Genomic DNA, 21,680 nt, shown 5'->3' on the forward strand with positions numbered 1-21,680 from the left:
GGTATATCTCTGCGTTAGTTAATCAACCTCTCTGAGCTCCAGTGTCCTCTTTGTCAAAATAACGATACGTAACACCTTTACCTAGATGGTTGTAACAATTGAGATAATAGATAGAAGTCTGTAGGATCGAGCCCGTGGCACATCTTAAGTGCTCAGTAAGCTGTTGCCCCAGATCAGTCTTCGTTCCAGCTCTCTCTGTCTCATCTGTGCTCTGGTGAAACTTGCAGGTTCCTGGGCCCACTACTGAGCCCTGGAGTCAGGGAGTTGGCTCAGTGCCTCTGTCTCACCAGCCACCCCCAACCCCTCCGGCAGGTGATCGTCTGGGGAGACTACGGCCGCATGGACCACAAATGCTTCATGGGCATGGCCCAGATCATGCTGGACGAGCTGGACCTGAGCGCCGCGGTCGCCGGCTGGTACAAACTCTTCCCTACGTCCTCAGTGGCAGACTCTTCGCTTGGATCCCTCACCAGGCGCCTGTCCCAGTCCTCCCTGGAGAGTGCCACCAGCCCCTCGTGCTCCTAAGGACCTCCAGAAGAGGCCAGGATGTAGTGTGGGAAGGGATGCCTGATGGCCTCCCCTCCCTTGTACATAGTCTTTGTGTCTTTCTGGCCCCCTTGCCCTGCTGCATGCCTGTTGGCTACTGGGCCCGTCCCAGCTGGCAGTGGAGACTGTAGTGTGTGCGTGTGTGTGTGTGTGTGTGTGTGTGTGTCTGTGTCTGTGTCTGTGTGTGACCACGTTATATCTGTTCATCTGTCTGGGTACAGTCAGTCTTGGTGACTACATGGGCTACAATCCACATCCCTCTGTGTCTTGTTGAAAAGAAACCCAAAGGAGTGTTGTGTGGGCACCAATCCCCCCGGAGTCCAGGGGTAAAAATGGGGGCCGTGGCCGCCAGTCCGTCCTGCCCGGCCCTGCGCCCGGGGCCGAGCCCACATGTCCCCGCCCGGGCCGCCTCTTGGCGGTCCCTGCTTAGTTTTCTGTCTTGTCCTTTGTTCCACCTTTGCTTCTCCCAGCGCCACTGCTCTTTTTTGAGGAATGTAGCACCCACGGCAGCTGGCCACCCCGAGGCCCCTCTGGGACCCGACGCCCTCCTCCCCACCCGAGCGCTCTGGCAGCTCTTCCCACTGAATGCATCTGCAGCATGTGCCATGCTCATCTGGTGCCCTGGCCAGGGGCCTGGGGAGCAGAGGATGCCCAGGGAGCTGAGGGCGTGGAGACCATCTTCTCCCTCGGGCCGGAGCTGCCTCCTTCCTATGGGTGAGACGCTAGGAAGTCTTAGTTCCCAGGGTTGCTGGCCAGGCCCCTTAGAGGGAAGTGCTGGCACCTCCCTTAGGCATGTTCTTCACCTCCTGTCTTCCTCCGAACCTCCTCACTTCCAACACGCCAAAGGAGCTCTCCCAGTGGATCCCAGGAGGCGTGGACGTGGAGGGTCTTGACATCCAGGAGGCTGGCCTCAGAAGGGGGATGTTATCTGCCCCAGCAGATGGTCCCTGGGGGCACCTGTGTCCTCTCCAGGCCCTGGGGGTGGTCCTGTCCCTCTCTGGGCTCATGCTGGGGGGGCCTGGCTTGTGGAGGAGGTGCTGAGGGTGGGGCTGCTTACTGGAATGGGGGGCGCTGGGGCTGACCTGCCCTGTGCCCCTTGAGAATCCTGTCTGACCATTGGGGATTAGCTGCATGAGGTTGATCATTTGGGTCTCTCTTTGTTTGCTCATTTCCAGACCAGGGTCCCTGTGTGGGAGCTCAGGCTCACTTGGGCTCCAGCCTTCTGGCCCCATGGACAGCCTGGCTCTGGACTCAGCTAGACTGCCATAGACACCAGCTCTGTACAAGCAATACTTTCCCCTTTCTGCCTCCCCACCTCCTTGCGCTCCGCAGCTGCCCTCTGGAGAGTGGCCTGGCCGGCCCTAGGCGCCTCACCTGCCTCTGCTTTCTTTCTACCCTTGTCTGGAGCTTCCCAAAGCCACTCAAAAACCCTGACTTCATTTGACAGCTGGGCCCTGTGGGTGGGGACCAGGGCCTGGACTGGCCCTGTGAGATGTCTGCTAGGAAATGCCCAAATCTGTCCTCTTCCTCCTCGGGTCTAGGGCAAATGGCTAGAGGTTGCCCAGGGGATGGACACAGTAGCCCCTGGGTCTGCGTCTGGTGGGGAGCAAAGAGGTGGCAGGAGGGGTCAAGGTGTGGAGAAGACTGTCCCTCTGCCTCTTCCCCCGGCGTCAGCCCCACGTGTTGCGATGACTCTGACCCACCTACTCGAGGTGGAGGGGAGCTACCCCGCCGAGCAGTGGAGGGGTCTCTGGGCCTGAGCGCTTGGGCTCCATTTGTAACCAAAGCTGGATGGATGGGCAGAGAGGCGGATTCTGAGGGCAGGTGGAGGTGGAAGCGTCTCTGCGCAAAGGGCCTCCTTGCCTGGCAGGAAGCCACATCAGGTTAAAGCCAGAGCCCGGTCACCTCTCTCCCAGGAAAACCCCATCAGCCCTGCCCACAGACAGAAAGTGGGTACGGGCAGTAAGAAATGAACCGAATGGGCTCCTGGCTCCTGCCGGAGCCTTCATCCTTGTCTATCACAGATGAGGACTGCTGTGGGCGTAGAGCGAGGGAGGAGGCAGCTGGGTCGAGTTTTCTCTCTAGGCAGAAATTCTCTCCCGTTGTCGGGACTGGGTAATGCATGCATTTCTCATGTTTCTAAAAATAAGGTGAAGGGCTCTACTCTTTGACCCTAGGGTCGGGAAAGGGAGGAAACTCGCTCACAAAAGGGTATTTTTTTGTTTTGTCCGTGAGGTGTTCACCTTCAGAGCGGCCTCCCTCAGGACGGTGTGAACGTACTCTACACTTTTGGAATGGTGGGATTCGTAGCGATCCACAGGATAGTGTAGACATTTGCTGATGTAGCACTGAGTGGTGATACCCAGACCACACAGTCATCCCCAGGGAACGGGGGATATCACTGAGGGGTATCACCTTCATTCCTCTAGGGGCCCAGGAAGACAGAGAAGGTGGAGGGCTGCCCGCAGAGCAATGGTAGCTGCAGGCAACGATGCCCTCACCTCTGGGGGAGGGTTGGTTAGCACCGTGGAACTTCTAGCCAGAGATGGGGCCTGACGTGTGGTGACTTGGGCCTGCCTACAGTCCCTAGCTGCCAAAACTGCCCAAGAGCTGGGCCACTCACTCTCCCACCTCTCTAGCGGGAAGCAATCCTCCCCGGGTAGACCTTAGGGAATTATTCTTTTTAACCCTTGGCACCAAATAAGTTACTAATCCCCAGTGGATTCCCTCCCCCCCCGCCCCCCATGATGGTGAGGTCACATGAGACTGATGTGTGTGTGACGGTGAATGGCTGGATTTAAGGGTCTGTTTCTCGCCCTCCTGGATCCAGGGGTTTGTCTGAGAAACCGTTTGGGAGCGAGCCTGTCCCAGGAGGGGAGGGAGCACTAGTGAGACTCCTGTCCTTCCCTGGGGAGGGCAGCATCTTTGAGGAGAGGATGGTGGGGAAGGAAGGAACCATCTCCTCCAGAATTCTCCCTGAACTGGGACCGACTCGCTGCCAGGTACAGCCTCCTGGCTCTGAAGGCCTCCTCACCCCAGGTGAAACCCAGAGCTGAGTACAGGATGGGACTCTGCCATTCCCCTTCCTCTGCTCAGGCAGGATTCGTGGAGGATGTGGCAGAGATGGGGGTGGCCCCGCGGCATTGCTGGGCTGTGGGCAGGAACCGTGACGGATGATTCAGAGCATCTGTCTTCACGTTTCTGCTCTGCTCCATGTGTCCTACTTCCTTCTTAGACTCCTTCCCTACAGGAAGGTCTGAGGGCCTTTGGTATGAATCAGGCTCCAGTAAACGGGGCCAAGTCTAGGTTTGACAAGGGGGATTTGATCCTTCAGGGAAGAACCATCTCCAAAAGGACTCCCCATGCGGTCTCTTCCACCTCCCAGTTCTCCCAGGAAAGGAGTGGTGGGCTAAAGGAGGCCCTCTGGGGCATGCCAGCATTCCAGGGGGCTGAGGCAGAGCCCCGGGGCTCCAGAGAGAGGGCACCCGTGTAGCCCATCGCTGGTGGGATCGCCGGTTCTCCCAGGGGCATGACGCCTGCCAGGGCCAGCCTCCAGGAGAGCAGGCCCCTCCCCCACCCCTTAAAGACACTAGAGACCTCCAAGGGTCCGTCTTTGGAAATGAAATGTAGCACAATCTTAGACTGCGTTACCAGGAGCCCTGACCCGCGACCAGGGCTCTTGCTCCTCGCCCTGCTGCCCAGGAGACGCTGAGCTCCTCCCCCACCCTGGGACTCCGGGGCTCCCGCTGCCTCCCATTCCCTCTCTTCCTCGGCCCAGAAAGCAGCAGAGCTTCAGTAAGGCCGCTCTTCTGTGTCTCTGATTGCTTCCTGCACTGTGCAAACTCTGTGCAAGAAATGGCTGCCTTTGTTGATGGTGTAGACGAGGTGCCCCCCGCCTGGGCGCGGGAGATGGTGTACCATTCCGGGCCAGGTTGTCCAGCAGCGTTTCCGCGGCGTCTGCAAGGAGCCGGAAAAGAAGAGGCCTGCCTCCCGGCCCGACTCCTCCCTATATCTCCCTCTCCTCGCCGTTTTCTCCAATATCCTGGCCCGCAAAGAGGTTCTCTAAAATGCTGCTTCCTGTACCGGATTCTCTCTCACTGAACGAAGAGGGAAGCGATGGGCGTGTAGACTGCCCCCTGCCTTCTCCCTCAAGTCTGCTTTTCACTCAGGTCAGAAGAGGACGGGGCAAAACCAAACACTCGCGACTGAAGGCAGGGGGGTCCCGCCCAATCAGGCGAGGCCTGATGGCGGCTGGATTGGCCTGGTCTGGCTGGGAAAGGGTTATTTTGAGAGTGCCTGAGCATCTCAGAGCAATGTCGGTGATGCCAAAGAGAGCAACTCGGTCTCCCCCCGGGCACCGACTGGGCCGCAGGTGTTGGCGTGCCTGATGGTGGGACCTTGTTCTCTGACAAAGGGCTTAATCTTTCCATGTAGCAAAGCAACTCCTTCTCCCCCCCTCCCCCAACCCTGAGCTCGGGCTTTTGTGGGCCCAGCGTGGCTGTGCCTGTGAGGAGAACCACACCAGTAAGAGAATTCTGTCAGGGGCCTAGACTAGCTTGGGGCGATGCTTGTTGAAAAGTGCGTTACTGCTTTGGGAAAACATTCCGGGGCTCTAGTTGGACACTTAGCCAGTAAGGCCAGGGGCCCTGGTCCCCACCCCCCACCCCCACCCCAAGGAGTCCACCCCGTTGTCAGGAAGGGTCCGCGAGACTGGGGCCCAGAGAGTTTGGCTAACAGAAATGGGCCCTGGGAATCCCTGGGCAGCAGAGCATCCGCCCCACGGGTCAATGGCCTGGACGGCTGGTTACAGGGAATGGAAGGCTGTTACATACAGTTTTGTCCAAAACTGTGACCTTGGGCAAGACTCCTCTCTTTTCCGGGCCTCAGCTTCCTCATCCGCAAAATCAGAGCATTTGCTAGTTGCTGCATGGTTCCTTCCAGGTTTTAAAAGTCTGATCTGGAGCTGAGGAGGGTTTTGAGCCTGGTGCACCTGGTTCCACGGGCCGGAACCTTCCAGCCCCTCGTGCCCCAACTGGGTGCAGGTCCTCATCCGTCCATGCCCAGATGCTGCTTCTGACAAGAACTCTGGGAATCCTAACAGACTCTGCTTGCCCCTCTTCGTGGTTTGTTCTCCCTCTTTTCTTCTTGCATAATGATGAGAAATAATTAAGGGTTGTCTACAACGGACAATTTTCACGGTGCTGATGTGATGTCACAACCTCAGCTGCGCCCTGCGTAGGTCAGTATCCCCACCAGCAGATGAGACCGGGTCAGTCCTCATTTCTGCTTCTAGAATGACATCCGTGGGAGAGTTGAACACCTGAGGACGTTGAAGGCAATGGTCTCTGATGGGAGGAGAGAGGGCACTTACTTCCCGTCAAAGTATTTTGCTTCTTAAAACCGTTCCTCTCTCCAGAATCTCTCACCAGACATCATCTCCGCAGGCAGAGTGGCTGCTTCCTTAGGAAAAGTTGGCCTGATTATTCCATCCACTCCTTTAGAATGTAAATTCACAGGAGGCAGGAACCCCTTTTTTAGAATTTCCAAATGCATCCTGCAAAGAAAGAGATAGCTGATAGGGACTGACAAGCACACTGTTTAGATAAGAAGCAATTAGCCTTTTATATCTGCGCTCTATACATTTTCTATGCGTACCATCTTCCCAAACTTGCTGTGGCTCCTAGGTGGCAGGTGGACGGCTGGGAGGACTGCCGGCTGTTTCATCCAACATTCTTGCCAGTTCCCTTGAGGAGAAAATTCTTCACATGGCTTCTGCATGTACAATATTTGGGCAGCAAAAAAAAAAAAAAAAGATTAAAGTCAGTTTGAAAATGGTTTCATGTGTTGCCTTCTGAAGACGGTTCTTAATTCTGCGAGAGAGAAAACCGGGTTCCAGGTGACTAAAACGAGGAGGACGATGTGAAGGCTGAGAGGCAGGAGAGGGCAGTACGTCTCGGAAAAGGGCCTGAAACCTCGACCTGGGTCTCTGAGTCCTGTGCGGGGACTCTGTTGCCACAGGGATGTCCGTGGGCCATGGAATGGGACTGGGCCGGGCAGCTTCCTGGCTGTCTCCCAGGGTTCCTGCTTACAGGCCCTCAAAGCCTTCTCTCCCCACAGACTCCACAAGGGATGCCCAGAGTCAAATAGAGGGGAAGGTAATGTGGAGCTAAGGCCACTGTTTTTGACCCCTCATACATTGCTTTCTGAGCTCTCAGGTCCAGGAGCTCTGCTCATGCATATGGTGGGGACAGTCTTGTTTATTTCAGCCACTCGATACCAGCAGTAAACATAGCAGTTGACCTCCACCCTGTGAACTACAGCAACCATTGACCCCTCGAGCACCCCTTCCCCTCCCTGTCAGGAAGGGACAGAAAGGTATGTTAACATTTAGTCACTTCTGGCCAGTGTCACTGTCCTCCTGGGGCTGGGTCTATGGGTACGGGAGATGGGTAAAGGAAGTGTCCCAATGTCGCATGCTTGCCAGGGGCAAGGCTGGCATCCTCCACCCCAAGGGTCCTCCAGCATGACCACTGCCTTGGCTCTGGCCCGTGGCCTTGCAGTTCCAGGGGGCACCCTCTCTTGAGAGAAGGGTCATGAGGCCAGGCTCACTATATGAGCTCGAGTGCTTCCCAGGGTTCTGTCTTTCATTTCTTTTCCACTTCCGCTCTCTGCGTTATCTGGGTGGGCCCAATCTAATCACTTGGGTCCTTAAAAGTGGAAAACTTTTCCCAGCTGTCATCAAAGTGAGATATGATTGCAGAGGAATGGTCAGAGACGTGTGGTGTGAGAGAACTAAAAGACTAAATATATGGAGAGTAAGTCATACCATGTTCATGGATTGAAAGACACAATTATGAAGATGTCTATTCTCTCCATATTTATCACCAGATTCATTGCACTTTCAGTAAAAGTCCCAACAGGCTTTTTGAAGAAATTGACATACTGACTAAAATTTATTTGGAAATGCAAAAGACCTTGAATAGCTAAAGCAGTTTTGAAAAAGAAGAACCAAGTTGAAAGAATTATGCTACCTAAGACTTACATAAAGTAACATTGTATTGGTGTATTGGTGGAAGGATGGACCTATAGACCAATGGAACAGAACAGTGTGCAGAAATAGACTTATGCATGGCCAATTGACTTTTACAAAGATGCCAAGTAATCTTTCCAACAAATGGAGCTACAGCAGCCAGATATTTGCATAGAAAAATATGAATCTTGACCTTCCACATTGTACACAAAACTAACTCAAAATGGGTCATAGACCTAAACATAAAAGTTGAAAACTTCTAGAAGAAAATGTGGGGAAAAATGTTCATAACTTTATGGTAGGCAGTGGTATCTTAGAACATAAAAAGCACTTAACCCTGAAATATAAAGATAAATTGGATTTCATCAAAACTAAAATCTCTTTAAAAGACACCATTAAGACTCCTAATAAAATGATAGTTTCATAAGAGAACCAAAGTAAAAACGGGCCAAAGGTCAGAACAAATGTATCACAAAAGAAGATATACAAATTGCCAATTGGCACATAAAAAGACACGCACCATCTGGGTGCTTGGGTGGCTCAGTCGGTTAAGCAGCCACCCATGACCTAACTTCAGCTTAGGTCATGATCTTGCATTCGTGAGTTCGAGCCCTGAGCCAAGGCTCTGTGCTGACAGCTCAGAGGCTGGAGCCTGTGTCTCCCTCTCTCTCTGCCCCTCCCTGCTCATAAAATGAGCTCTCTCTCTCTCTCTCTCTCTCTCTCAAAAATAAACCTTTAAAAAATTTTTTAAAGGGGTTCCTGGGTGGTTCAGTCGGTTAAGCGACCAACTTCGGCTCAGGTCATGATCTCATGGTTCGTGAGTTCAAGCCCCACGTTGGGCTCTGTGCTGACAGCTCAGAGCCTGGAGCTGTTTTGGATTCTGTGTCACTTCTCTCTCCGCCCCTCCCCCACTTGTACTCTTTCTCTCTCTCTCTCAAAAATAAACACTTTTTAAAAACCCACTCATCACCATTATGCGTCAGGGAGCTGCATAGCCACTAGAATAGCTGAAATGAAGGACTGGCAATGTGAAGGTGCTGGCATGGAGGTGAGCAGGCCTTTGGCTGAAAATATTAAATGGTACAACTACTTTGGCATGTGGTTGGGCAATTTCCCTTAAATATCTTACACACTTACCACATGACCCAGCAATTCCTCTTCTGGGTGTTTATCAGGAAAAATGACCACATATGTCCACCCAAAGACAAAAATGTTCACGGCAGCTTTATTCATAATAGCCAAAAAACTGAAACCATACAAATGTCTAACATATCTGTCAAGGTTCAATCAGAGGACAGGAACCACACGGTAATTTGAATACAGGAAATTTAATTGTAAAAATTATTACCTTAGCAGTGGAGTAGCCCTAAGAGAACTGTACAGGACCTTCTAAGGCAGGAGAGTATCCAAGGAGGGAACAGATGGGAAGAGGGTCCTCTCCTTCAAGCTGGGATTCACACCTTGTTGAAAAATGTGCAAGGCCTGGCCGATGGTCTCCAGGTCAGCATCAAATGTCCCTCTGGGTTGCTGGTGGCAGAGGCTGGCGGGGAGTGCCCTGGGAGAGTCCAAGTCAGGAACCTACTTACAGGCAGCGTGGTGAAGGCCTGGGGTGCTTGTGCCCGTGTCTGGACGGCCCCTGGAAACACTCCCGCCGGGAGCCGGTGGGCTGAGGCCGGCAGGCTGGTGTCCAGGGGAGTCGGTGGTCTGTTCTCCAGCAGGGCATGTGAGGCCTGAGGTTTGCAGAGTCCATGAAGTGGGCCGTAGTGAAGTGGGCACTGGGCTAGGCCTGAGGCCGTGAGCCCACATCTGGATGCATAGCTGGGGCAGAGCAGAGGATGTGCCCACAAGTTCATTTCTGGTAGCAGGTGCAGTCAGAGGAGCTGAAGCAGACAGAAGCGCCCTGGGCCCCGGAAGGGAAGTTTCTTCCTCCTGCCGCGTCCCTCCAGCGCCATCTACTGCCATGGCTCAATATTGTTCTCGATGCAAGTGAGAAATGCTTCAAAGAGCTATCTTACTACTGCGGAGCAGGTAATGAAGGGTAGATTTGGAGTTGAGAGGCAACAAATTGATAACTGTCACACCTAGCAACAAGTGCAATGGAAAAACAATTTGATGTATTAATATAACGGGATCCCGTTCGGCACTAACTAGAATGAACTACTGATAGACAAAATAACATCGATGAATGGCAAAAACAGCATACGGAGTGAATGAAATCAGACACGAAAGGGTAAATCCCGTTATATGAAATTCCTGACCACACAAGACTAATCTACAGGGATAAAATGCCAATCAATGTTTCCTGAGGATTTGGGGTGGATGGTATTGACTGCAAAGGGTCATAAAAACATTTGGGGGCGATCCTATATCTGGATGTGGTAGTGATTCCCTAGGCATATACATTTAGCAATGCTGCCTTGTACATTTCAGGGTGAGGGCCACTTGAAAAGATCATGGCTTTGATACAAACATTGTAAACCTTCCCTCTTCCTGCAAAAGGTGCGTTCTCAGCATGTGAAAGCCTTGGTGGTCACAGAGGACTTTTCTGGATTTTTCCGGGATACAGATGAGATGGTGCACCTGGAAGGAAGTTACCCAGGACCCCCCATCCATGGTCTCTCTGAGGGCAGGCCCCTGCATTCTTTCCGGCTCGGCCATCACCAGTCCCACATCTTCCATGGTTTAGCCATAATCCCAGGTGGTATAAGAGGACAGTTACCAAGGGAGACTGGCCAACCAACCAGACAAGGATTAGGGACACAGGGAAAGTAATCTTCTTGAGGAAAAGGAACTTACCAAAGATCCCAACAGCTTCTGAAAGTGTGAGGCATTATGGACTGGCATAGAGCAGCAACGACTGTAATTAGTAATACTCAAAATTACAAGAACAAATGGCAAAGACGTTGCAGAAGATGTCCAACAAGCAGTTCTTTTGTAAATAAAGGCCAACAATGAGGCATTGACCCATAGCTAATGTTGGCCAGTGCTGGCGGTCAAGTAGAGTGTCTACAGTCTTGATTCATATGCGTGTGCACTTGCCTCGAAACTCCAGAAACTGATTAAAAAAAAAAAACCCATCACCTGAGATCCAGGAAAATTTGTGAAATGTAGGCTGGTTATTAAAGGCCAAAAGTCCTCTTATAGGTTTCATAAAATCATTTCACTTCCTAGGTCTTGGGCATAGATGGCCCAGAAGGAGTTTACTGAACTCACTTTATGAATAATATTTAATGAACAGTTTCTCATCCCAACAAGAACACTTGTTTGTGAATGATGGAAGATGAGGCCCTTTAACTCAGTCTCTCAGTGCTGGGCACCCATCCCTGAGAACTCTCACATGGCGTCACAAGGGGGCCTATACAAGGACGGTTGGTTTGGAATTGTCCACAGTGGTGAAGAGTCAGAGCGTTGGGGGGTGTGTGACTGTCCCTGGGGAAATGGATGAGCATCCTCTGGGGGAGAAGCTCGGCAGGAGACAGTGCAGAAGCTAGAAGCAGAGATCACACACACACACACACACACGTAGGCACATCCTGAAAATAGAGTGCTGGGTGAAAGCAAACAGAATGAAACCTAGTGCCTAATCTCATGTATGAAAATTAAAAATACAGCTCACAAAATAACACCACAGATTTTGTGAGAATACATACACATACCTGTCAAAATATTTTGAGCAGTGTTTACATGAGGAAAGAAGTGAGAAATGGGCATAAAAGTGAATAAATAGAACACGAGAGGGGCCTTTCTCAGGCCAATGATACAAGCATGTTGGGAACCCAAGAGAATGATTAACTCAGCTGACTCTGCTCCTGGTGTTAAAAAAAAAAAAAAGGTTCCTCAGGACACCTGGGTGGCTCAGTTGGTTAAGTGTCTGACTCTTGATTTTGGCTCAGGTCATGATCTCATGGTTCTTGGGATTGAGCCCTGTGATGGGCTCAGGGCCAGCTTGGGATTCTCTCTCTCTCTCTCTCTCTCTCTCTCTCTCTCTCTCTCTCTCTGCCTCTCTGCCTCTCTAAACAAACAAACTTGAAAACAGAGTTTCCTTATCCCAGGAGAAAGGTCTTCTATGACCAAATGGACCTCAACCAATCAACATGATACAGAAGCAAACTGAGAGATCAGAACCAAGTTTTTCAGACTGCGTAAAAGGGCTGGAAAACAGAGCGTCTCGGAACATTCCATTCACACCATCATCAGGCCAAAGCTGCCTGGACCTCCCGTGCTGATCTCTGGTGACCTGGACCTGGGGGTGTGCACAGATACCTGTGTGTGTGTGGGTGTCCATGACTTAAGTGTTGAGATGAACAACGACCATCAGAATTCAGCAATCTTCCCCAAGCTCTATTCCCTGTGGAGTCTCTTAAGTAAAAATAATAAGATCCTCATTTTTATATGATGTAAGGAATGGATATGGAGGCATTTGCTATCCTCAGGCAGCAAGATAACCAGGACATGGGGGAAAGAGACCTTTACCTGAGGGAAGTGCCCCTCCTGGTTGTGTGCCTGCTGGTCATCATCCAGTGCCCCCCATGTTCACCATGTCACCAGGATGCTGGACATCACCTTCCCAGGAGTTCTGGGAGGGACGCAAGGCTTCCATGATGGAGTGTGGGAATCATCAGGCCTGGTGAGGGCTGGTTGGGGGCAGATGTCCTAGCAGGAGCAGGGGAGGCCTATCTGGGCCCAAGGCCCATGAAGGTGGGGGAAGAAGTAGGGTGAGGAGGAGGGGCAGGGGTAACGGGAGAGGGGTGGAAGGAGAGGGGGGCCAGTCGGAAGGGGCGGCGGATGCAGGTGACAGAGAGAGGGGGGAGGCGGGTGGTGGGAGGAGCAGGGGGACAGGCAAGGGTGGAAGGGCCCCAGGCAGGGAACTGGGAAGGGGTGAAACCCATTAGAGGAGGCAGGTGGTCTGGGCATGAGGTAGGAAGAGAACCAGGTTGGTCTGAGTAACTGGTGACCGAGGCAGGCATAGGCTGGAGAGGCAGGGAAGTCACAGGGACAAGAGGCGGGACAGGGGGCAGGGAGGGGGCAGGATGAGTGCGATGAAGAGGACGCTGAGCAGGAGTGAGGCCAGGCAGCTTCTTCTGCATGGCTCGCAGTTGAGAAATGAGGGTCTGTATGATGGCCTCAGCGTTCTGTATTCTTTCTTTGCTTGATTCCATTGTGACTCCGACTCTGTCAAAAGAGAGTCCAAGATTCTACAACATTTTGACTTGGAAGGCACTTTTGAGATCCTCGAGTACAGCTTTCTCCACCTGACAAATTAAGAACCAAAGGCCCAGAGGGTTGTCCCAAATCACCCACCAGTCAGTTAGAGACATGGTGTGGGCAGAACCCAATCCAGAGCTCATAAAACCAGTTCTAGGCAGACTGGCAGTGGGTCATAGGACAGGGCTCTCCAGGGAGTGGCGGGGGCCCCTCTGCCCATTAGGGTCCGCCCTAGGTGGCCCACAAGGGAGGTGGCCACTCTCTATCATCCTGGAAGGAGCCTTGACAGGCGCCTTCTGCTCCTGTCCAGGCATTGCCGGAATTTAGAAGAAGCCCCTTACCTCCCTACCATGAGAAAGCCTGCTGCATATGCCAAGGAAAGAGATTGAACATGAAATGAAAAGCAATACTGACCCACTCACCGAGAAACCACTGAGCTCCCATCCAGGCCTGGGTATGGGGAGCCGGGGAAGAAGGTCCTGGAGCAGAAGAAGGAATGAAGGAGAGTTTAGAGCTTCCCTCTGGTCATTGCATTAGCTGTTCCCATACTTTTCTCACTCTGTCCCACTAGAATGTCACAGGGCAGGCGTGTTACCTCCATTTTAAGGAAGAAGAAACTATGCCCAGAGAGAGATAGACAGCTGCCCAGGGCCACACGGCCTTGGAACAGTCCCAGAACCAGAATCCGGACACCTGGTTCTGTGCTCTTGTCATTAAATGACCACTTGGGGAAATGGGACGGGCATATAAGGGGACGTGGATGTAATGACAGAAGCCACAACCACCCCTCCTGTCTCCGTTGTGCCTCTTTCTTTTATGATTTTAGAATTCCTCAAATGTGTGGGATTCTCACACACTCATCTTTGTCGCTGATGTGTCCCTGTTAGCCAATCTAGCTCTGGCTTTCAGGGATTCCTAATCGTCTCTGGTCCATCAAGGAAACCCCTTCTTGGTTCCCAGTATTATAATAGATTTAAAAAAAAAATTTTTTTTTAAGTTTTTGAGAGAGACAGAGACAGCACAAGTAGGGGAGGGGCAGAGAGAGAGGAGACAGAGAATCCCAAGCAGGCTCTGTGCTGCCAGATGGTGCCTGATGCGGGGCTTGAACTCACGAAACCGTGAGATTATGACCTGAGCCCCAACCAAGAGCCAGAGGCTTAACCGACCGAGCCACCCAGGTGCCCCTGAGCACCTCTTCTTTAAACCAAGATACCAATAGTAGCCATTTCTGAGGGTCTTCCAGAGGAAGAAAGGCCGGATGGCTCAGGCAATTAAGCCTCTGGCTCTTGGTTGGGGCTCAGGTCATGATCTCGCGGTTCGTGAGATCAAACCCCTCGTCAGGCTCTGTGCTGATGGTGCAGTCTTCTTGGAATTCTCTCTCTCTCTCCCTCCTTCTCTCTCTGCCCTCCTCCACTTGTGCTTGCTCTCTCTTTCCCCCACAATAAATAAATAAAAACTTTAAAAAAATATTTTTTCTTTTTTTTCTTTTTTTTTTTTTCTTTTTTTTTTTTCAACGTTTTTTATTTATTTTTGGGACAGAGAGAGACAGAGCATGAACGGGGGAGGGGCAGAGAGAGAGGGAGACACAGAATCGGAAACAGGCTCCAGGCTCTGAGCCGTCAGCCCAGAGCCTGACGCGGGGCTCGAACTCACGGACCGCGAGATCGTGACCTGGCTGAAGTCGGACGCTTAACCGACTGCGCCACCCAGGCGCCCCAAAAAATATTTTTTTCTTTTATTCCTCTGATTCAGGGCAGAAGCGGGAGGTGATAGGAGTACTAAGCCTCCCACCTCGGAGCAGAACCTCTGCTTTATCAGTGAACCCTGTCCTATTTCTGTTTGTATGTGTGTGCATGAACTCCTGAACTCCTAATAGACCGTATTCATCATGGCTCTCCAGAAAAACGGAGCCAGCAGGACAACAGCGCTCTGTGGTCGCAAAATGGTTACCATCTGACGGGACACGAGCAAAAGGTCATCAGAAACCCCTGTGAAAATTGCCGATAGGGGAGGCCCAGGGTGCCATGGAAGCACATAGAAGGGTGCCAAGCCAGACTCGGTGGCTCTGGAAAGAGACAGAGACTTCCCAGGGGACACCTATAAGGAGACTGAGAGCGGGATGCACGTGGCTGGAGTGGAGGCTGCACTGTGGCCAGATCACATCAGGAGTCCTTGCCTGGGCCCCAAAATTAAGGGGGAGGGGAGAGGTGCAGAATTAGCAGAGCTAAAGACGTGGGGTTGTTATGGCAGCAACATCCGGGGGAAAGAAACGACACAGAAGAAGATCTGGCATCGAGAGAGCACTCTGTGGTGACACAGTCATTGCCAGTGGAGGTTTTAGGGAGTTTCTGCAAGAGAGATGCCAAAGAGCTGAGTTGCGGTCTCTCCTGGTGGGGCTCCATAAGCCACCTTACAGAGAGTGGACTTTATCCCGTGAAATGTAGGAGGCTCGGAAAGCTTTTGAGAAGGAGAAAGGCATGGCTAGAATCACATTTTAGAAACACTGCTCAGATCCCGCGTGTGGACTACACCAAAGGAGGAAGCAAGGAGTGCAGGGAAGAAGCTATCGCACAGAATCTAGACTGGTCTCCGCTGTGCCGGGGGTGAGCATGGAGGGGGCCATCTGAGATGAATTAAGGAGGCAGAATGGGCAGGACTTACTGACTCGTTGGGAGCGAGATACAGGGAGAGGTAAGCTTAGCACTCGAGTTTCTGGCTTAGGCAGCAGGGTGGATGGGGAAGATTAGAAGAGCAGGTGAGGGGCACCTGGCTGGCTCAGTCGGTTAAGTGTCTGACTTTGGTTTCGGCTCAGGTCATGATCTCACGGTTCGTGAGGTCAAGCCCCACATCGGGCTCCGTGCTGACAGTATGGAGCCTGCTTGGGATTCTCTCTGTCCCTCTCTCTCTCTGCCCCTCCCTCTCTCTCTCTCTCTCTCTCTCCCAAGAATAAATAAAAATTAAGAAAAAAAAAAGAGCAGGTTTGTCTGACGGGACAAAGAATGGGCAGGTGGAGGGTCCTAGCTTTGAGCTATTAAGAATTGGGGCGCCTGGGTGGCGCAGTCGGTTAAGCGTCCGACTTCAGCCAGGTCACGATCTCGTGGTCTGTGAGTTCGAGCCCCGCGTCAGGCTCTGGGCTGATGGCTCAGAGCCTGGAGCCTGTTTCCGATTCTGTGTCTCCCTCTCTCTGGCCCTCCCCCGTTCATGCTATGTCTCTCTCTGTCCCAAAAATAAAAATAAAAAAATAAAAAAAAAAAAAAAGAATCAAGTGCACTGTAGGACATGGGTTGACATTTGGGTGTCCTCCAGGAGCTCAGAGAGAGAACTGAGCGATGCGTGCCATTTGAGAGGTGTCTACAAACATATACCCTTCAAAAGGGATATTAAGGGAGGAGGGACAGCACCTAGGAGCAAGGAACAGCATTTATGGCCCCAGACAGACTGAGGAGTCCACCAAGCGGACTGGAGATGAGCACCCTGAGAGGCAGAAGGAAACCCAGGAGCACGGGGTGTCATGGGGCCCACGGCAAGAGAGTGTTTTAAGATGAAAGGAATGATCAGAGAGGTAAAATAGGGACCTTTTGTTTCTTTTTTTTTTTTTAATGTTTATTTTTGAGAGAGACAGAGACAGAGACAGAGCGTGAGCAGGGAGGGACAGAGAGAGGAGACACAGGATCCGAAGCAGGCTCCAGGCTCTGAGCCATCAGCACAGAGCCCCATGCGTGGCTGGAACTTGCGAAATGAGAGATCATGACCTGAGCCGAAGTCAGAAGCTTAACCGACTGAGCCAGCCAGGTGCCCCAAATAGGGACTTTTTGTATCCAAACAGGGGACAGTAGGCAACTTCAGTCGTGTGATTGGAAGCGGTTAGTCAGGGGCTTGGAGTTGACATGCCCATGACTCCTCAGAGCACCTGCATCTTGTGGCCTTACCCGGGGAGCAGAGGCGCCCTGCCTTTCACTTGAACCCAGCCGGCACTGGACAGTTAAAGGAAATGAGTTCAGTGGATTTAAAATAATCCGGTGAGCTCCCACCGTCACTGGTATGCTGGGGGAGATTTCACCCGCAATCGAATCAAGGTGATGGAATGATCAGGCCAGAGGTGACCGGACCCAATCAAGGAACTCCCTAAAGGTGGCAAGAAACCCAGGTGTGGTGAGTAGAGCCCTTCTCACTTTTAAGGGAGGCAGCCTGGGGCGGTAGGTGTAACCCTGGCTCAGCCCAGACCGCCCCCCAAGCTTTCAGTCGGTGCAGGTGAGTGCTGGCCTGGGGCCCCCGCTGCTTCCTTTCCTAGAATTCTGCTCGCTCCGCACTGGGTTGCTTCTTGACTTAGGCAGGAGAGGGCACTCGGAGAGCTTATCTTGAATATAATTTCTCAGCTACTTCTGGTTTGAATGGCTTTGGATTCGATTTGAACGGAGTCGGAAGGTTTCTCCACGTAAGCCTGAGAAAACCTAGCAGGGCAGGTATCGGAGTTGTGGGGGAGGGGGGTCATGCCACACCGGCTTTAGGAGCCTCCAGGCGAGATTGCTCTGCCGGCACTCCAAAATCTAGGCCTGGAACCCGCTAATCCTGGGGGCCTCGACGCCTCCGCCCAGACCACCCGTGCTGGGGCCGAGATAGCAGGGAGGGCGGCCCCAACCTGGAGGGAGGACTTGTCCCTAAGGGCCTCTACTTTTGTGCCCAAGCGTTTTCTCCTGGTCAGGAGAGACTGGCGGACACGTTAATGAAAAAAAATATTAAGAGGGAGAGCGCGAGCCCATGAGAACTTGCCAGCCGGCAGGCAGAAGACGGAGGCGTCTGGTTGATCAAGCGGGAAGAGGCTACGATATAGGCAAATATTGAAGTGACTTACGTGAATTGTGCCTCGGGTTTGGATTCCTAATTGTTGCCTAAAAATGGCTTTTGAAGAGATTCCCTTCTGGCAGCAAGCACAGCAGGAAAGTTTACCATAATAATAGCACCAAGAACACTAGCTAACGTTTATGCGCTTGCTGTAAGCTAGGTGCTGTGCTCAGGACTTGACGTTGTTTATTAGGTCATTCTTTTCTCCGTAACCCCATGGCGGAGATGGGGGGCTGTCTCCTTTCTTCCTCCCTCCATTCTGCAGAGCCTGCCCAGGGATGCAGGGTCGAGGAAGGGCTTGGGATTTGTTGTTGTGGTTGTGGTTTTTGTTTGTTTGTTTGGGATCTTGTTTTAAAAGTTCTCTCTGCATGCACTGGAAATGGGGGGGGGGGGGGTCAAGTCCCTGAAGGGAAACGGGGTGGCGTCTCGAGCACAGGTTGGGGCGGGGTGGGGGGTTGGCAGGGATAGTTTCAACGGGCAGAGGAAGGAAACAATATCCGCACGGATGCAGGCACGCCGGTAGATTTGGTGGCCGGAAGAGGAGGGCTTCCCTTTCCGGTTGTCTTCTTCTTTCGGTCAAAGGAGGGAAAGCCATCAGGAGACAGCGAGGAGTTGCACCTGCTTGCCAGAAAGGGCAGAGAGTAGTAACAGCTGGCACCGAGGGCGCCCTAGACGGCAGGTGGCCTTCTAAGCACTTTGCTAGCGTCCACTCGTTTCACCCTCCTACCGCTGAGAAGTAGGTGCCGTTTTGAGCCCATTCTGCAGATGGGGAAATTAAGGCACGGAGAAGTTAAATAAGTTGCCCGAGGTTAGCCAACTGCTAAGCGGGCGGAGAGAGCCCTGCAATTCAGGCACCTTTGCCCCGACTCTCCAGTTGTCTTGGAAAGCCGGCAACACGCTAATGGGTGAACTGTAGGATTCCTGTGGGGCGGTGGGAGGGGGGGGGGGAGGGCGTTGCTGAGGCCTCTGCTAAGTGAACCCAGTTGTTAAAGTTGAAGTCTTGACTTGGCAACAAGATACAGCTGATGCAAGACGGGAGATCCCAGAGTGAGGGCCCAAGTCGCCCTATGAAGACCTACAAAGAATGTGACCTAAGGATCTTTTCCAGAACTCATACCTTCTGCCAGACAATGGAGGCAGAGAGGAGACGTGTGAAGGGTCTTCTTCGGGGCAGTGTTGCCGATGCCAAGCTGAGGGTCCTCCCTCCTCTTTGGCAGCCGAGTGGGAGGATGCCACTCTGGAATCTCAGCCTAGTGAAGGGGGCTTCAAAAGCACCCACCTAAGCCGGGAACAAAGAGGCTGGGGGGCACCTGGGAAAAGGGGACGCCCAGTGCAGCGGCCTGTGGATGTGGAAGTCTGGAGGGCTGGAGGGGGTCTGTCTGACGGGCATCTTGCTGCCCTGGGGCAGATCCCATGCCTGAATGTGCCCAGGCAAGAAGATACAAATGTTTCCTGTGCCAGAAGCTAGAGAGGAGCTGTCGTAGTGTTGCCTTGGGTCCCCATCAACGGCACTGTCTAGCGGGATGAGGAGACCTTGGCGGACAGAGGCTGAGACGTGGTGCCAGGGCTGAGGAAGGAATCATAAACGGCCACCTGAACAGAAGTGCGTTCCAGAGTCCAGCTCACCGAAGAAGAAACGTGTCAGTGATGTGAAACCTCTGAGTAACAGAGCACCACAAGAGCATTGGCTTTCTTCATCTACCAGAAGCAACTGGAGAGCCAACTTGCACCCAAGGGCTTGAGACCAGTTTTCAAGAGCACTCATTCACATACTACTTTTATTCCTCCTCCTCTTCCTCCTTCACCTCCTCCTCCGACCTTACACTCTAATGGGTCCCCAACAGTGATTAACGGATAGGGGAGGAGGTGAGCGGGAAGAGAGGAGAGAGCACAGTGATGAAGCCCTTTCCCACCGCAAGCTTCCTACCAGAAGCCGTTCCCACCTGGGGCAGGTGGGAAGGCTCCACGCCAGGTCACGCCTGGACATTCTTGTCACTGTAGCCAGACTGGGTTTGGGACCAAAAATGAGGGTAGGACTGTCTGTTTGCTAAGAGAAGAAAAGTTACAGGTCTGTTGGACTCCCTTCCAGGAAAGGAGATTACCCCCACTAAATATTTAAAGGGATGGTAAGAGGCAAATCGGTTTATGTCGTGTGTGGTACTTCCCACATCTGTAGTCGGGGAGGTAAAGTGAAGGCAGTCAGTGTTCTGTGGGCCTTTCTCCGGCACTGATCAGCTGCTTGAGTACAGGCCCAGAAGTCAGAGTTGGGTTTATCAAGGCTGGAGGTTTCCTAGATTAGTATGATGGGTGGAGAGGGGAGAGAAAAGGTTGAAGTTCTTCAAAAAGACTGTGGAATCTATGCCGGGAAAGGTAGAAAGTGGAGACAGGAGGGCAAGACTAGTTGGTGGAAAGTCGTGTGTGTCCGGTCCTGGAAATCCCAGTGAGACTGAAGAATTATTAGAATGTGGGTATCAGGGAACCCAAACTAGAAAGACAGGAAGTGGGGGTCAGTGATGCCAAGTAACTTCTGTAAGGTCCTAGAACCACCAAGAGGGGAAGCTGGTAACCTGACAGCAGATTGGCCTCTGGTTCATGGTCTCTGTGCTTTTCAGAACCCTTGGAATAACTACGACCTTTCTATCTTCATAGCACTCTTTCTCTCCTAGAAGCCATAGTGTCGGTTTGAATAAATACTATATTGTATACTACAAATTTCCTCATTTTCTATAGTTTTTTCTAGGGAAATCCTGTCCTTTCCTATCTTAAGCTGCTGAGCTGGGTCTCCATCAGTCTATGACTGAAAGAGGCAACTCCTTGTGAGCACTTCCTGCTGTCACACACTTTCTAAGTAATGTTAATGTCTCTGCCAAATTTCCTACCCCAAACATCCAATGTTGTTTATTCCACATCGGGGATAAATCACCTTAAGTGATTCCTTATTCACTGCTTTAAGTCATAGACCTCTACCTAATTTTCTAGGCCATCCATACTTTATCCTGCTATCCTGAGCGCCTTCCATGAAATCTGAGTTCCAGTCAGTCCTAGAAGATGCATAAAGGAAATCCTGCTTTAAGTGATCTCATTGATGTCTGCAAAAATGACCATTCTTATTGAAATTCCAGAATGCTCCAAGTGACCTGCCTCGTACTTGCCAACCTCAGCTGACTCACAGAGGACAGGCGTTTCCAGCCCACACAGAGGGGTGCACGGAGGGGGAGTGAGTAGGCCAGCCTTTACCCATCAGATTGCCTGGCCCAAGACTGGCACTCCACGAATGCCTCTTACATGCATGAATGGCTTTCAATGCAGGAACATTTACTAAATATATCCATCCAATTAGACTGTCAAGGACAATTCATGGTTGAATTTAAGTCCATTTGAATGGGCAACTGAAGCTCTGGACATTTTAAGAGCAAGTGCCTAAAGTGGCTCTGAGGACTTTCTGGCTGGGAGGTTAACAATATTTGGAATTAAATGAATATCAGGATCACATAAATTCATTTGGAGGGTTGCAATTCATTTCCCTAGAATAATATGATTAAACTAAGCAAAGCTTCGCTCAGTATCCCAAATGTAGGGATGTGATAAAATTGTATTTGGAACTGGTGGAGAGGGGGGCGCCTGGGTGGCTCAGTTGGCTGAGCATCTGACTCTTGATTTCAGCTCCGGTCATGATCTCATGGTTCATGAGATCAAGCCCCACGCCAGGTTCTGTGCTGAACATGGAGCCTGCTTGAAACTCCTCTCTCTCTCTCTCTCTCTCTCTCTCTCTCTCTCTCTCTCTCTCAAATTAAAAAAAAAAAAGTTTAAAAAAAGGGAGTGGGGGGGAGGCTGGGAGAGAGGGCTAGCTATGTGGTACTACACAAGTTGCTTTCTGTATAGCACTTCCCTCTAATGATACCATTTAAAAAAACTCAGTGCTAACCAAGACAAGTGTAGTCACTGTCACCATACAATGTTATTACGATATTATTGACTATATTCCCTATGTTGTACTTCTCATCTTTACAGCTTATTTATCTAACTGTACGTTTGTACCTCTTAATTCCCTTCACCA

General features: G+C 51.7%; 1 protein-coding gene and 1 long non-coding RNA gene across 5 annotated transcripts in view; one reads left to right on the forward strand and one right to left on the reverse strand.

Annotated features, from left to right (window-relative positions):
* The window catches only part of RIMS3 (regulating synaptic membrane exocytosis 3), a 58,096-nt gene extending 51,715 nt beyond the window's left edge, over window positions 1–6,381 (forward strand). For 3 of the 4 annotated variants that reach the window (XM_058717890.1, XM_058717891.1, XM_058717889.1), the window contains one exon: window positions 313–6,381. In XM_058717890.1, the coding sequence (XP_058573873.1) occupies window positions 313–525 (213 nt within the window). In that variant the 3' untranslated portion in view covers window positions 526–6,381. The remainder of the gene's footprint in view (window positions 1–312) is intronic. The other variant, XM_058717892.1, reaches the window with a different exon arrangement.
* On the reverse strand, window positions 6,185–12,830 carry LOC131504943 (uncharacterized). Its single transcript, XR_009258202.1, has 3 exons — window positions 12,050–12,830; window positions 8,925–9,657; window positions 6,185–6,318 (listed from the first exon to the last, which is right to left on the reverse strand). It is a non-coding gene; the product is annotated as an uncharacterized LOC131504943 (long non-coding RNA).
* Between the last annotated feature and the right edge of the window lie 8,850 nt (window positions 12,831–21,680).

The sequence above is a fragment of the Neofelis nebulosa genome, chromosome 2 (genome assembly GCF_028018385.1).
Source record: "Neofelis nebulosa isolate mNeoNeb1 chromosome 2, mNeoNeb1.pri, whole genome shotgun sequence".
Classification (NCBI taxonomy): domain Eukaryota; kingdom Metazoa; phylum Chordata; class Mammalia; order Carnivora; family Felidae; genus Neofelis; species Neofelis nebulosa.